The 12,535-nt window shown below is 41.3% G+C and overlaps 2 protein-coding genes across 5 annotated transcripts in view; both read right to left on the reverse strand.

Moving 5' to 3' along the window:
* The window catches only part of zgc:63587 (uncharacterized protein LOC393431 homolog), a 30,710-nt gene extending 24,638 nt beyond the window's left edge, over positions 1-6,072 (reverse strand). For 2 of the 4 annotated variants that reach the window (XM_037778913.1, XM_037778912.1), the window contains exon 1: positions 5,694-5,891. The gene's annotated coding sequence lies outside the window, so the exon portion shown is untranslated. Of the gene's footprint in view, positions 1-5,693; positions 5,892-5,917 lie in introns of those variants that run through there. The other 2 variants (XM_037778908.1, XM_037778909.1) reach the window with 2 other exon arrangements.
* Positions 6,073-10,865: 4,793 nt separating this feature from the next.
* cldn5a (claudin 5a) lies at positions 10,866-12,155 on the reverse strand. Its single transcript, XM_037778914.1, has one exon. The coding sequence runs from the start codon at positions 11,892-11,894 to the stop codon at positions 11,244-11,246; it is 651 nt and encodes a 216-aa protein (XP_037634842.1). The 5' UTR covers positions 11,895-12,155; the 3' UTR covers positions 10,866-11,243.
* Positions 12,156-12,535: the final 380 nt, after the last annotated feature.

Here is a 12,535-nt window from a genome sequence, read left to right on the forward strand (position 1 = left end):
GCCTTACAGGCAGCGGCTCATGGACTGCAGTTCACTATTGCTACTGGATGCTGGATATAACGTCAGCGATGTGCGGTTCTCGACAACGCAGCAAGCAGGACTTCCGGGGGCAAGCAATCAGACAGCTCCGTACGGCCACATGATAGCCCATGTCCCGAACGGGCATGTCCCGGATGGGCACGTCCTGAAGGGGCATGTCATTAGTTTCTCTTAAAACCACAAATTTCAACCTCGTGCTGGTGGTGTGAGAGCAAGTCAGCGGATCACCAAAGTCATTAGGATACATCTTCTGGGGAGCCTCTATCACATCTCATGGCAATCCATCCAATAGTTGTTGAGTCACTTCACTAAAAAATAAAAATGTCAACCTCATGGTGGCGCTAAAGAACAAGTCAGGCTTGGAGAGAAGTGATGGACCGACCCTCCCGAGAGCCACAACACTAGTGTGGCTTAATCATTAGCTTCAGCTCAAAAAACACAACAAAGACCATAATAAATGTGCTTTCATTGTTAATGACCATCTAATTTAATGTAGTGGCCCACACAGGCGTAACCATGTGTATCCCAGTGTTATTCCACCACAGGCTCTGTGGGAACCAGCATTAGTCCGGCAGCAGATTAATTAAACCGTTCCAATATCCCAGTTGTAATATCACAAAGACAACACTACAGGACAGACAGGCAGGAGGCACACTTCAATAATACTCTCTTAATAATGGCCATTTAATCGGCCGGGCCGCTGAGCTGCTTACACTCACATACACACCGCTATCAACGGGCCAGACGTGGGGGAGATTAAACTGTTTGGGCCAAGAGGGAAAAATGCCACCTTAGTAAAGCCAAAGTTCTTGGCATGTAATGCATTTACAGTTGATTTATTGGTTGGAGTGAAGCCATGAAGGGGCAGCGGTGCTGGTACAACTATTCACCTTCCTGACAGGCGGTGTCAAGGGTCCATACACCCGCTCTCCGTGGATTAAAGCCTTTCTGCTCTCATTGGAAACACTGAAACAATAATTTCACACCGTGGAGATTTAGTGAACTCAGTGGCACAACAACAAAAATGGTAATTTACTGGCGGCTGATCACAGCAACAGGGACCCTACCGAGCATAATAAAGTGACACACAACGTGTAAACACACATTAACAGGGGGGCTTGACTGTAATTAAGGAGCCCTTGGGGACCAAAGGTAGCAGTGGTGGGCAACAGTAATAAAGATATGATACTGCTTTTTAAACCGTGGTTATAGAAACACTTTATAATATGAGCTCAGAGAGGGAAAAAAGCCACAATAAGCGGATTTAAAAAGGCTTTCAACTACGCGGAAACCAGCAGGCCTGTTCATAACAGAGTTTAAAGCACAGGATGGACCGTTTATGATGATGGGGACGGGAGAGGAAATGACTCAAAACAAGTGGGAGTTATACGGCAACAAATGTTATCCTAACACTGTGCTACTCACACAGCTGCTGTACGGTACAATGAAGTTTAGGTGGGAAAAAAGCTTGTTATTGGTGATTAATTGTGAAACTAAGGGCACGATCAAACATCTGCGAGGCGATATTTGCCTAAAAGTTCACCAAAGTTGAACTGTATTTCAAATGAAAAGATGCAAATTTGCTTCACCACCGGAAGCAAATGTCTTTTCACCTCTTCGCTTACATAGAAGGGAAGTGAACAGGAGCCGGATGTTGATTTTGTGACCGTGCCTCAACACTGCGATGCGGTTAAAGGTGCACGTCATAAAATTGTTTCATTTTCATGCTTGTTTGTGGCCATGGAATCTGTATAATTATGTTTGGTTAATGGGCATTTGAATGTGAGAATATTGCAAATGAATGACAGATTGAATAACAGGTGTTGAATCACAACACAAGTCTCTTTACTTGATTATAACTTGTACTAATTCCTCATATATTATATTATGTAAGAAATCATCAACCAACAAAAAATTAAACGCCAACAATTAATAGTTCTAGTTCCTTTAATGTCAGGAAGTACTACTCTTCTCCGTCTTCATGGTAATCATCATGGTAAATATCCTTATGATGAACATATTTTCAATTTTTTTGGTGTTAATTTATGATACGAAATGATTGATCTAAAAAATAAATGACATATTAGGGTTGGGCAATAAGACAGTAATGTGAGACAAAGGTTTTTGCCATAATGTTAGAGCTACACAAATTAATCTATTAAATTAATCTATTAAATTAATCGCCAACTATTTTGATAATCAATTAATCGGTTTGAGTAATTTTTTAAGAAAAAAAAAAAGATCTAATTTCTCTGATTCCAGCTTCTTAAATGTGAATATTTCCTGGTGTCTTTACTCCCCTATGACAGTAAACTGAATATCTTTTGGAGGACATCATCTTGAGCTTTGGGAAACACTGATCGATATTTTTCACCATTTTCTGACATTTTATAGACCAAACAAAAAATCAATTAATCGAGAAAATAATCGACAATGAAAATAAATCGTTAGTTGCAGCCTTACATAATGTTAATACCTTGGTAGATCTCTTTAATATCAACATTATGGGCAATGTTGAAGATCAATGAGCAAAATCGCTGCTTCACAGCACTTTTGGATTTACAGAATTTCTGCATCAATGTGATGATCTACTTTGATTTTTCTGGTATTTTGCCAGAATCAGACACTCCTTATCCAGTTATTTGATCTATAAATGGTTTCTCAGTTGAAATTCCAGATAAAGAACAATTTCACAATATAAATTGTTATGACAGATTATTCAATTACGAAAATAAGTGTTAGTTGCAGCCCTAAATTGAGGTCATCACAGCTTCACTACGCCTGCATTTAGTGAAAATAAACATATTTACTTGACTGACAGCTAGGGCTGGGCAATATGGAGAAAATTAAATATCACAATATTTTTGACCAAATACCTCGATATCGATATTGCTTTCACAAAATATTTAGACAAAGAGATTTTTGATATGACTAAGTGGGTAAAGGCAAATAATGGGAACACCTAGAACAATCTGGTAAGTTCAGAACATTACATCACTTTACTGTAGTGCACTCTTTAAATCCAGGAAAAGACAACACTTGTAATACAACATATAACGATAATACGATATACAAAATCTAAGATTATATCTAGTTTCATATCACAATAACGATATAATATCAATATATTGTCCAGCCCTGCTGACAGCATACAGTAAAGTAAGTCAAATGTCAAATATGACAATGTTATCACAATAAATCTGGTACTTGTAGGGATCAAAGTTATTTCGAACGTGCGTTTCTTCACCCGGTGTTTCTAGTGAACAAAGGTGTCCTGCTGTGTAACACCATCATTCAAATCTCTGCCACAATAGTTCAGGTCCACTTGGGTCTGTCAATGTGAATCAAGCTTTGTTTTTCCATTCACACCACAGTGTAAAAGGGGAGGAAACATGCCCTTGTAGTTTATAGTTTCAGACAGATGTCTTCCCTGACGCTCCTGTGCCGGCCAGCGATTGTGAGATAAGGTCGCAGGAAGGGGAAAGGTCAGAGAGCGGTGAAGGTGCTGTTTCCGAGGCCTGAGACATCTTTCAGTACTAAGAGATGTTGTGCGTCTGATAGAAAACTGATCTGTGTCCAGCTGGGTAAAAAGCTAAAATGTTTCTGAATTAAAAGGCAGCTGCCAGCCCGAGATTACAGCTCTCACAGACTGCCATCATACCCATAGTGTTCACCATTACGCAAGACAGGAAGTGAAATATGCATGTTTTCACTGGGCCAAAAACACAAGCAAAGATGGATGATAATTCTTCAATAGTGGCCCTCAGCCACATCTTAGTCAGACACATAATGCGAATATGTTATTGTTTCCCGCTGTTATTGTATAGTTGTCTAAACACTGAATTTATTTGGAAAAAAATGTGCCTTTACAATCAAAAGGTCAAGGATAAATCAGATGTTAGAAAGCGATTTCAGAGTTCAGGAATGTTAAACAAGAGGGATTTACAGGAAATTTTGTGGAAGTCGATGCTTTGAATGGCACGTCTAATGCTGATTTTTATATGGTACTGATTTAGGAATATGAAGGCCCACTGGAGTGTAGTTTCCCTGTAGTTATTAAGAATAAACTGGGACAAAGGGACAGTAAAGGAGGTCAAAAGCACTGAGTGTTTTCAAAATAAAAGGGCTGAATATAATACAAATTAATAATGCCTGACAATGACTTATATATTTGACTTCAGGACATCTCTTACTACATACATGCTGAAAATCAAACATTTTCACTTTATCAATTTAGATATTTTCCAAAGTAAAAGTCCCTAGAAGTTTATGATTTAAAGGTCCCATATCATGCATATTTTCAGGTTCATACTTGTATTTTGTGTTTCTACTAGAACATGTTTATACGCTATAATGTTAAAAAAAAAACTTAATTTTCCTCATACTGTCTGCCTGAATATACCTTTATTTACCCTCTGTTTGAAACGCTCCGTTTTAGTGCATTTCAACGGAATTGCGTTGCTAGGCAACAGTTTGGGTCCATGTTTACTTCCTGTCAGCTGATGTCATTCACATACACTGCAGCAGGAAATAAACTGGGACACATTTAGAATGTTTATGTTTAAAACCGTGTAATGGTCTAAATATTGGATATTTGTGACATCACCAATGGACAGAAATCCTGATGGCTTGTTTCAAACGCACAATTTCTGAATACGGACTGTGTGTGTTTCTCCGTATATTGAGCATTTTGATAGTTTAACAGTATTTATAAAGCACTTAAACCTGCTTTATAATATAAAAGACATAAAAATCTCACTTTTTACAATATGGGACCTTTAAGTACAATTTTGAGGTACTTGTACTTAAGGTTTCCCGTGTCTTGTGAAGTGACGGGGCTCCGCAGCGAGAAACGTTATCATCTCCGACCGGGTGCCAGTGTCTTCCCTGTTCCCTCCGACCGCGGTCGGGAGGCTGAGGCAGGAAAAGCCAACACTAGGATCAGCAGTGATTCATGGCGAGACCTTCGTCTGGTTAGCTAACATTACTGCCAAGCAGGTGAAATATAGAGTGATTTTGTGGTTTTAAATGACATGTGTCACCTCACTGTTTTGAGCGATGCTCGTTCACGTCTATGTAGAGCGAGCACAAGCGCGAGCCCGACGCTGACTTTCGTTGAGTTAACGGCCACAGGTGTCGCTGTTAACAAGCATTTCTGATTCTTACAAACAGTCCCTTTAAATAAGAGGGATTTACAGGAAATTTGTGGAAGTCGATGATTAGAATGGCACGTCTGATGCTGATTTTTTATATGGTACTGATTTAGGAATATGAAAGCGCACTGAAGAGTAGTTTCCCTGTAGTTATCAAGTATGAACTGGGACAAAGGGACAGTAAAGGAGGTCAAAAGCACTCAAAATAAAAGGGCTATCATCATTGTTGTGAACATTTGAAGAGGAGGAAATATTTACTTGGACATTTATGTGAAATAATGTATAAATCAGTGCTTCAGTCAGTGGATGAGGGAGATTGAAACGTGTGTGAAGGCCTCTCTCTCTCTCTCTCTCTCTGTGTGTGTGTCTGTCTGAAACATTTGGATGTCCACCACACCCAGTCTGAGTTTACCAAACATCAACTGGGACAATGACTTTATAATCTATACCTACGCACTTAAATACTCCTTAAACTGTGATAAAGTAAACTTAAATACTTATCCTTTAAAAACTCGCTTTATAAACCGAGTTTTGAGGGTAACACAGCTCTGAAACTTTGACAACGTTTATCAGACTTTAGTTAGAAACAGTTGTTACGGCGGTTGGTGTCATGTTGCCAGCTCAAGACTTCAACCGTCACTCCGGTGAGTCTTCTTCCTCCTTCTTCCTCCGTCTCATTCAAACAGTAAAACAAACAAACAACAAACAACTAAGTAATGCCTTACCTGAGTGTAACTTTGACTTATTGTTAATCAACGGGGAGCTTCTTGCCGCTGTCCCAGCCCAGGAAGGGAAACCCGGAAACCGTTCCCCGTGAGAGAGTCCGCTCCGCCCTCCTCGTCCAGTCCCTGATGATTTTCATCACCAACGGCTGCGCCACTGACGCCATTACGGCTCAACGGTCAGGACGGGCGGACCCACCGAACACCATTCCATACAGGATCCAACATGGCTGCCTGGAGTGTTACAGTTTCTTAAACAAATTCGCCCGTTGGAAATACTTAACGGTTTGATATAAAAAGTATTTCCAACGGGCGAATGGACATGTCCATTTAAAACGGGCAGCTGGCTTAAAGGTCCCATTTTGTAAAAAAAGTGAGATTTTCATGTCTTTTATATTATAAAGCAGGTTTAAGTGCTTTATAAATACTGTTAAAATATAAAAAATGCTCAATATACGGAGAAATACACACCAAAATACGGAGAAATACACACAGTTTTCAGAAATTGTGCGTTTGAAACAAGCCATTAGGACTTCTGTCCATTTATGATGTCACAAATATACAATATCTATATGGTTTTGAAAATCCCCATGTGTGACAGTAAGTTCATTAAATTCATTGTAATTTTGTTTTAAAGGGACTGTTTGTAACTTTTTAAGCGTATAAATGTACCGGGTTGGGCACCGACTTGCTTTTGCTGAAGCAGGAAAAGCCAACACTAGGATCAGTAGTGATTCATGGAGAGACCTTCGTCTGGTCAGCTAACATTGCTGCCAAGCAGGTGAAATATAGAGCAGGTGAAATATAGAGTGATATTGTGGTTTTAGCTGACGTGTGTCAGTTCAGTTCGTTCAAGTCTATTTAGAGCAAGCAAGCGCGAGCCCGACGCTGACTTTCGTTGACTTAACGGCCACAGGTGTCGCTGTTAACAAGCAATTCTGAAAGTTACAAACAGTCCCTTTAAGCATCAAAGTATACAAGTAATAATTATGTTCATTACCAATTATTCTGTCAATTATTTTATCAGTTAATCAATTATTTGTTTACTCACTTCAGATGTTAACATAATCAAATTATTTTGCTGAAGCAGCAGTCCCAAAGAAAAAAAAACAACCCAAACATATTTAGTTCAATATCAAAGAAGACTTATAAACCAGCAAATATTCATATTTGAGAAGCTGGAATCCGTGAATTTCTGCCATTTTTTTATCTATAAAATGACGATTATTAAAATAGTTGGCGATTAATTTTTTGTTGATCAACTAACTGATTAATGGCAGGGCCGAATTAAATGATTGGACGGGCTTATTACAGTGCTGTGACAGCCACAGACACCAGATTTGTATTCCTTTTTTTGTCAGAGCGTTTGATTTATTGATTGCTTTCGGGATGTAATGAGAATTTCAACTAATATAACAAAAAAATATTTCTAAAATCTTTACCAACCCTACCTTTAAAGGGACTGTTTGTAACTTTTTAAGCGTATAAATGTACCAGGTCGGGACACATGCTGCAGCTCCTCCAGACCAACAGAGGTTTCCCGTGTCTTGTGAAGTGACGGGGCTCCGCAGCGAGAAACGTTATCATCTCTGACCGGGTGCCGGTGTCTCCCCTGTTCCCTCTGGCCGCGGTCGGGAGGCTGAGGCAGGAAAAGCCAACACTAGGATCAGCAGTGATTCATGGAGAGACCTTCGTCTGGTCAGCTAACATTACTGCCAAGCAGCTGAAATATAGAGTGATATTGTGGTTTTAGCTGACGTCTGTCGCCTCACTGTTTTGAGCGATGCTCGTTGAGGTATATTTAGAGCGAGCAAGCGCAAGCCCGACGCTGACTTTCGTTGACTTAATGGCCAAAGGTGTCGCTGTTAACAAGCATTTCTGAAAGTTACAAATAGTCCCCTTAATCGACTAACTATTTCAGCTCTACATGAAAAATCATTCTTGACCTTGGAAATGTGAAATATGATTATGATTTTAATATAATTTGACAAAACAAACCCAACTCAAGCCACACTTGTTACCCTTTTTTCCAGACATTTCATCCAAAATCCCATGGCTATCAGCACATGGAGTTTGCTCATTTGAAATTCACAACTACAAACAAGCTTGCAAGTGGTCCTTGAGTTGAGATTGTTTTATATCCAAGGTCAAGAAGGAACCATCATGTTTAACTATTAGGCCAAAACACAATGAGAAGTCCTGAAAGTGCTGTGGGTGAAATCATGACAGATTCATCTCCATGGCAACTGAGCGAACTCCATCCACTGATGAAGATGTGTGATATGGTTGAAAGCTTTGGAAAGTGTTTGTATCCAATCCTATATCAATATTGTGTTCTATGTGTAGCTAGTCAGGTGTAAAATAACTGGACGTTGAGTATTTGTTGTGAATGATGAGGATATTCTGTAGTAAACAACACAATGAGCCTACAGTAGAATACACATTATAGATTTTATTAGAGGTTCTCTTGTGGAGCGCACAAGTCACACACTCCCCTGACTGTATTCAGACTTCCGTGCGTGGCCATAATTTCAACTTTTAAGAGGGCATATGACCTGCTAAGATCCTTAAGTGAGCAGCACAACAAGTATGGATAAGCTTTTGTAATCCAGTCACAGTTAACTCAGAGGACTGTTACTCGTAGACTTGTGATTTTCTATTGTTGTTCTGCTCATGTTCAATCCTGTATATTTATTACCTTTATCACAATATTGTAAATCATCCCCATGCAGTGTAAACGTGGTGCCCATGAAGCAGCTGTGGATAAACTAATTGCTTCAAAGTGATGGTGTGTAATCTTTTGTGGTGGAGCCTATCTATCTTAGCACCGCCCTGATGGAGGGAGATGGGGTTGTGACGGCGGATGAATGGAGTGACTTGCGGGAAGACGATTCCAGCAACTTTCTCCACAGCTCCAATTTGGACGCCTTTCATTGACTGCGGACGAGGAGGGGTGGGGGTGGCCTGAAAGAGGGTGAGGGTGGTGGTGGTGGTGGTGGTGGGGGTTGTGGAGTATTGTGAGTTGAACAGCAGAGCCCCACTCTAGCTGAATGGGCATTGTCATCTGGATTTCTATGGCTAACCAAAATACTTTCTCCCGCCGTGGGGGTTTATGGATCCACGGTGGGAACGGCATGCATTACGCATTACGCACACTCCTGCCTCTGCACACATGCACCATGCACAACTCTGTTTGTTTTTGTTTAAGAACACACTTTAACTGAAGATTTCAGACAATATATTCAGTTTAATCTTAATAAAAATGACACAATATTGCATCTTCATATACACGAATAATGAATCATTACATCAACCATCAACAAACAAATTTGTTGAAAAGAAAAAAGACTTCCTGCAGTGACAAAATGACGCAAAACACATTGCAGGTGTTCAGTGCAGCTGAATAACGGACTGTAACATTTCATGTTGTGACCTACAGATGCCAGACTCTCCGGAACCTGCAGGTCCAAAATTAGATTTCAAAGTCTCCGCCATCAACTCCTGAACAAACACAAAAGCCTGTCCGAGATTTATTGGAGCTTTAACATGTGTACACTTTTCTTCTTCTTCGCTCTTTATTGCTATCAGACATTGTTGGAGTCCTCAACATGTCGGCATAGTTCCACTAAAGGAAATGGGTCTTTGTATGTGTGGGAGTGCAATCATTCTCAAGTTACTGTACAAGTTTGTGCTGACAATGCACATCAAGGCAAAAAAGAACAGTGTATGGCAAGAGTTCCTCTAGAAAACTTTGCAGTTAAAACAGTAAACAATTCAAAATACTAATCATTTTCAAAGACTTACAAAAGCAGGTACCTATAACAAAGATACTCCTTTTTGTCGTGAGCTACCTCTTGTAGTTGATAGTCTTTTATTTAATCTCCTGTAGATACAAAAAAGGATTTGTGAATTTGTGGTCCGAACACATTGAAGGGCTAGTGTAAAAAACAGCAGATGTGCTTCCATTGATTTTTCAAAGTTCAGATTTCTTTAAAGGGACTGTTTGTAACTTTTTACACGTATGAATCTACCGGGTCGGGATCCCATGCGTGCTCGCATATGCGCGCTCGCGTGTGGCTACGCTGTTCAGACCGCTCCTCTGCTTGCCTTCACTCACACAGCGTGCTTGTTCTCGCTCCACCTCACGTGCATGCGCGCTCACTGCACACTGCAGAAGAGTTAGTTTAGCTCAGAGAATATCTAGTGAATGTACGGTGGATGTTTGTGTAGAAATAAATGCTGCAGCTCCTCCAGACCAACAGAGGTTTTCCGTGTCTTGTGAAGTGACGGGGCTCCGCAGCGAGAAACGCTATCGTCTCTGACCGGGTGCTGGTGTCTCCCTGTTCCCTCTGACCGCAGTCGGGAGGCTGAAGCAGGAAAAGCCAACACTAGGATCAGCATTGATTCATGGAGAGACCTTCGTCTGGTCAGATAACATTACTGCCAAGCAGCTAAAATATAGAGTGATATTGTGGTTTTAGCTGACGTGTGTCGCCTCACTGTTTTGAGCGATGCTCGTTCATGTCTATGTAGAGCGAGCAAGCGCGAGCCCGACGCTGACTTTCGTTGACTTAACGGCCACAGGTGTCGCTGTTAACAAGACATTCTGAAAGTTACAAACAGTCCCTTTAAAAAAAAAAAAAAACTGCAGATGCAAAGATAACGTCCATGGAAAAAAAAACAGTTTTTCAAAAAGCTGCAGGTCACCTTTTACGCACCACCTGCTATGAGCCACATAAGCTACACAAAATTCCTCTTGTCATAGTCCCCTCCGTGAAATGTTGGTTGGGTGAATAACTGCACTTGTTATTGATTTTTTTCAGACATGGAGGCTAATGCCACTTGTCTACGGTATATATTCAGCCTAAAATGGCCATTTCACACCCATTGTAGTATGTAAGGCTCTTAATTTGCTGTCTTAAAATGGCATAGAAGAAAGAAAATAAAAACATTTTAAGAGTAAGCTATTCACTTTATTTTGAGGCAGTCTTTACAGATTTATCTCAGAAATATGTAAAAGTAAGGCTTCCTTTGATAATAAGGAATAATTTAGTTCAGATTTCTTTAAAAAAACACAAACAAAAAAAAAACTGCAGGTGCAGAGATAACGTCCATGGAAAAAAACAGTTTGGATTTGTGAATTTGTGGTCCGAGCATATTGAAGGGTAAAAACAGCAGATGTGCTTCCATTGATTTTTCAAAGTTCAGATTTCTTAAAATAAAAACACACAAAAAAAAATGCAAGTGCAATGATAACGTCCATGAAAAAAAAAACAGTTTTTCAAAAAGCTGCAGGTCATTTTTTACGCACCACCTGCTGCATGAGCCACTACACATAATTCCTCTTATCATAGTCCCCTCCGTTCGGCGTGGCTCTCTTGGTCGGTGCGTATTTCACCGAGTATCCAGAGTTGCTGCTTGCCGGACAGGAGCAGCAGAGCATTGAGCCTCCGATCAGCAGCAGCGCCGAGGCCGCCCAGCCGATGTACAGCGCAGCGCCGATCTCCCTCTTCTTGGACCCGGGCACCTGCGGGTTGTAAAAGTCTGAGATGATGCTGTTGGCCATCCAGCAGAGAGGCACTAACACGAAGATACCACTAATGATGTACACGACTCCTCCTGCGTTCACCACCCGAGCTTTGACGTATTCTGCTCGGATACAGTTGGTGCACTGCGCCCCGGCGATCGTCACCATGAGCCCCAGCACGCCCATCACCGAGGAGATGATGGTGAGCGCTCTGGCCGCCTGCAGGTCGTGGCTCAAGGCGAGCACCGAGTCGTGCACCTTGCACTGCATCTGCCCGGTGCTCTGCACCACACAGGACATCCACAAGCCGTCCCAGATGGTCTGAGCCACCACGATGTTGGCCTCGATGAAAGCAGTCACCTTCCACATGGGCAGCCCGCACGAAACCATCACCAATAGAGAGCCAATTACGCACAAGGATAGTCCCAAAATCTCCAGTCCGGCTGACACCATTTTCACTCTTTTACGCTCTTTAAGTCCGTCTGAAACTTTTTCAAACTCTCCACTAATTGATCTTCTTGAGAGCAAGGTGTATTTCTGCTCTTTATCTCTTGCCTCGATGTTCAGGAGCGTCAATTAGTTGCGCATCACTCGCCACATTTACCAGGAGATGTGTTAAGAGCCCAAGCAGCAGCTACCGAGTCTCTTTGTTTAGTGAGAGGATGTGAAAACAACTGGAATCGCAGTCAGTAGCAACCGGACCACGAATATCTGCAGGGTGGGTTGGGGGTGTATTGGACTTTAGAGGAGAAACTTTCCATCCAATCAGAAGTCGCCGCATCCTCAGCGGACCAATCAGAACGCAGGAAAGTTTGTGAGGCTGAATAAAGCGGTCCAGAGCGCTTTGTGCGTTTGAACAGTTATTTACCATGAATAGAGAGGAGAGCTGGGCTGAGGGCACACAGGGGGGTGTTTTAGGGTTTTAAGGGTATGGAGCAGCTGAAATGCAGTGGTTGGGTGAATCACTGCACTTGTTATTGATTTTTTTTCAGACATGGAGGCTAATGCCACTTGTCTGCGGTGTATATTCAGCCTAAAATGTCCATTTCACACCCATTGTAGTATATAAGGCTCTTAATTTGCTGTCTTAAAGG

The sequence above is a fragment of the Sebastes umbrosus genome, chromosome 8, assembly GCF_015220745.1.
Source record: "Sebastes umbrosus isolate fSebUmb1 chromosome 8, fSebUmb1.pri, whole genome shotgun sequence".
In the NCBI taxonomy this organism is placed as follows: domain Eukaryota; kingdom Metazoa; phylum Chordata; class Actinopteri; order Perciformes; family Sebastidae; genus Sebastes; species Sebastes umbrosus.

Coding starts and splice junctions, on each gene's coding strand:
- cldn5a (XM_037778914.1), bottom strand. CDS start 11,894: ATGGTGTCAGCCGGACTGGAGATTTTGGGACTATCCTTGTGCGTAATT.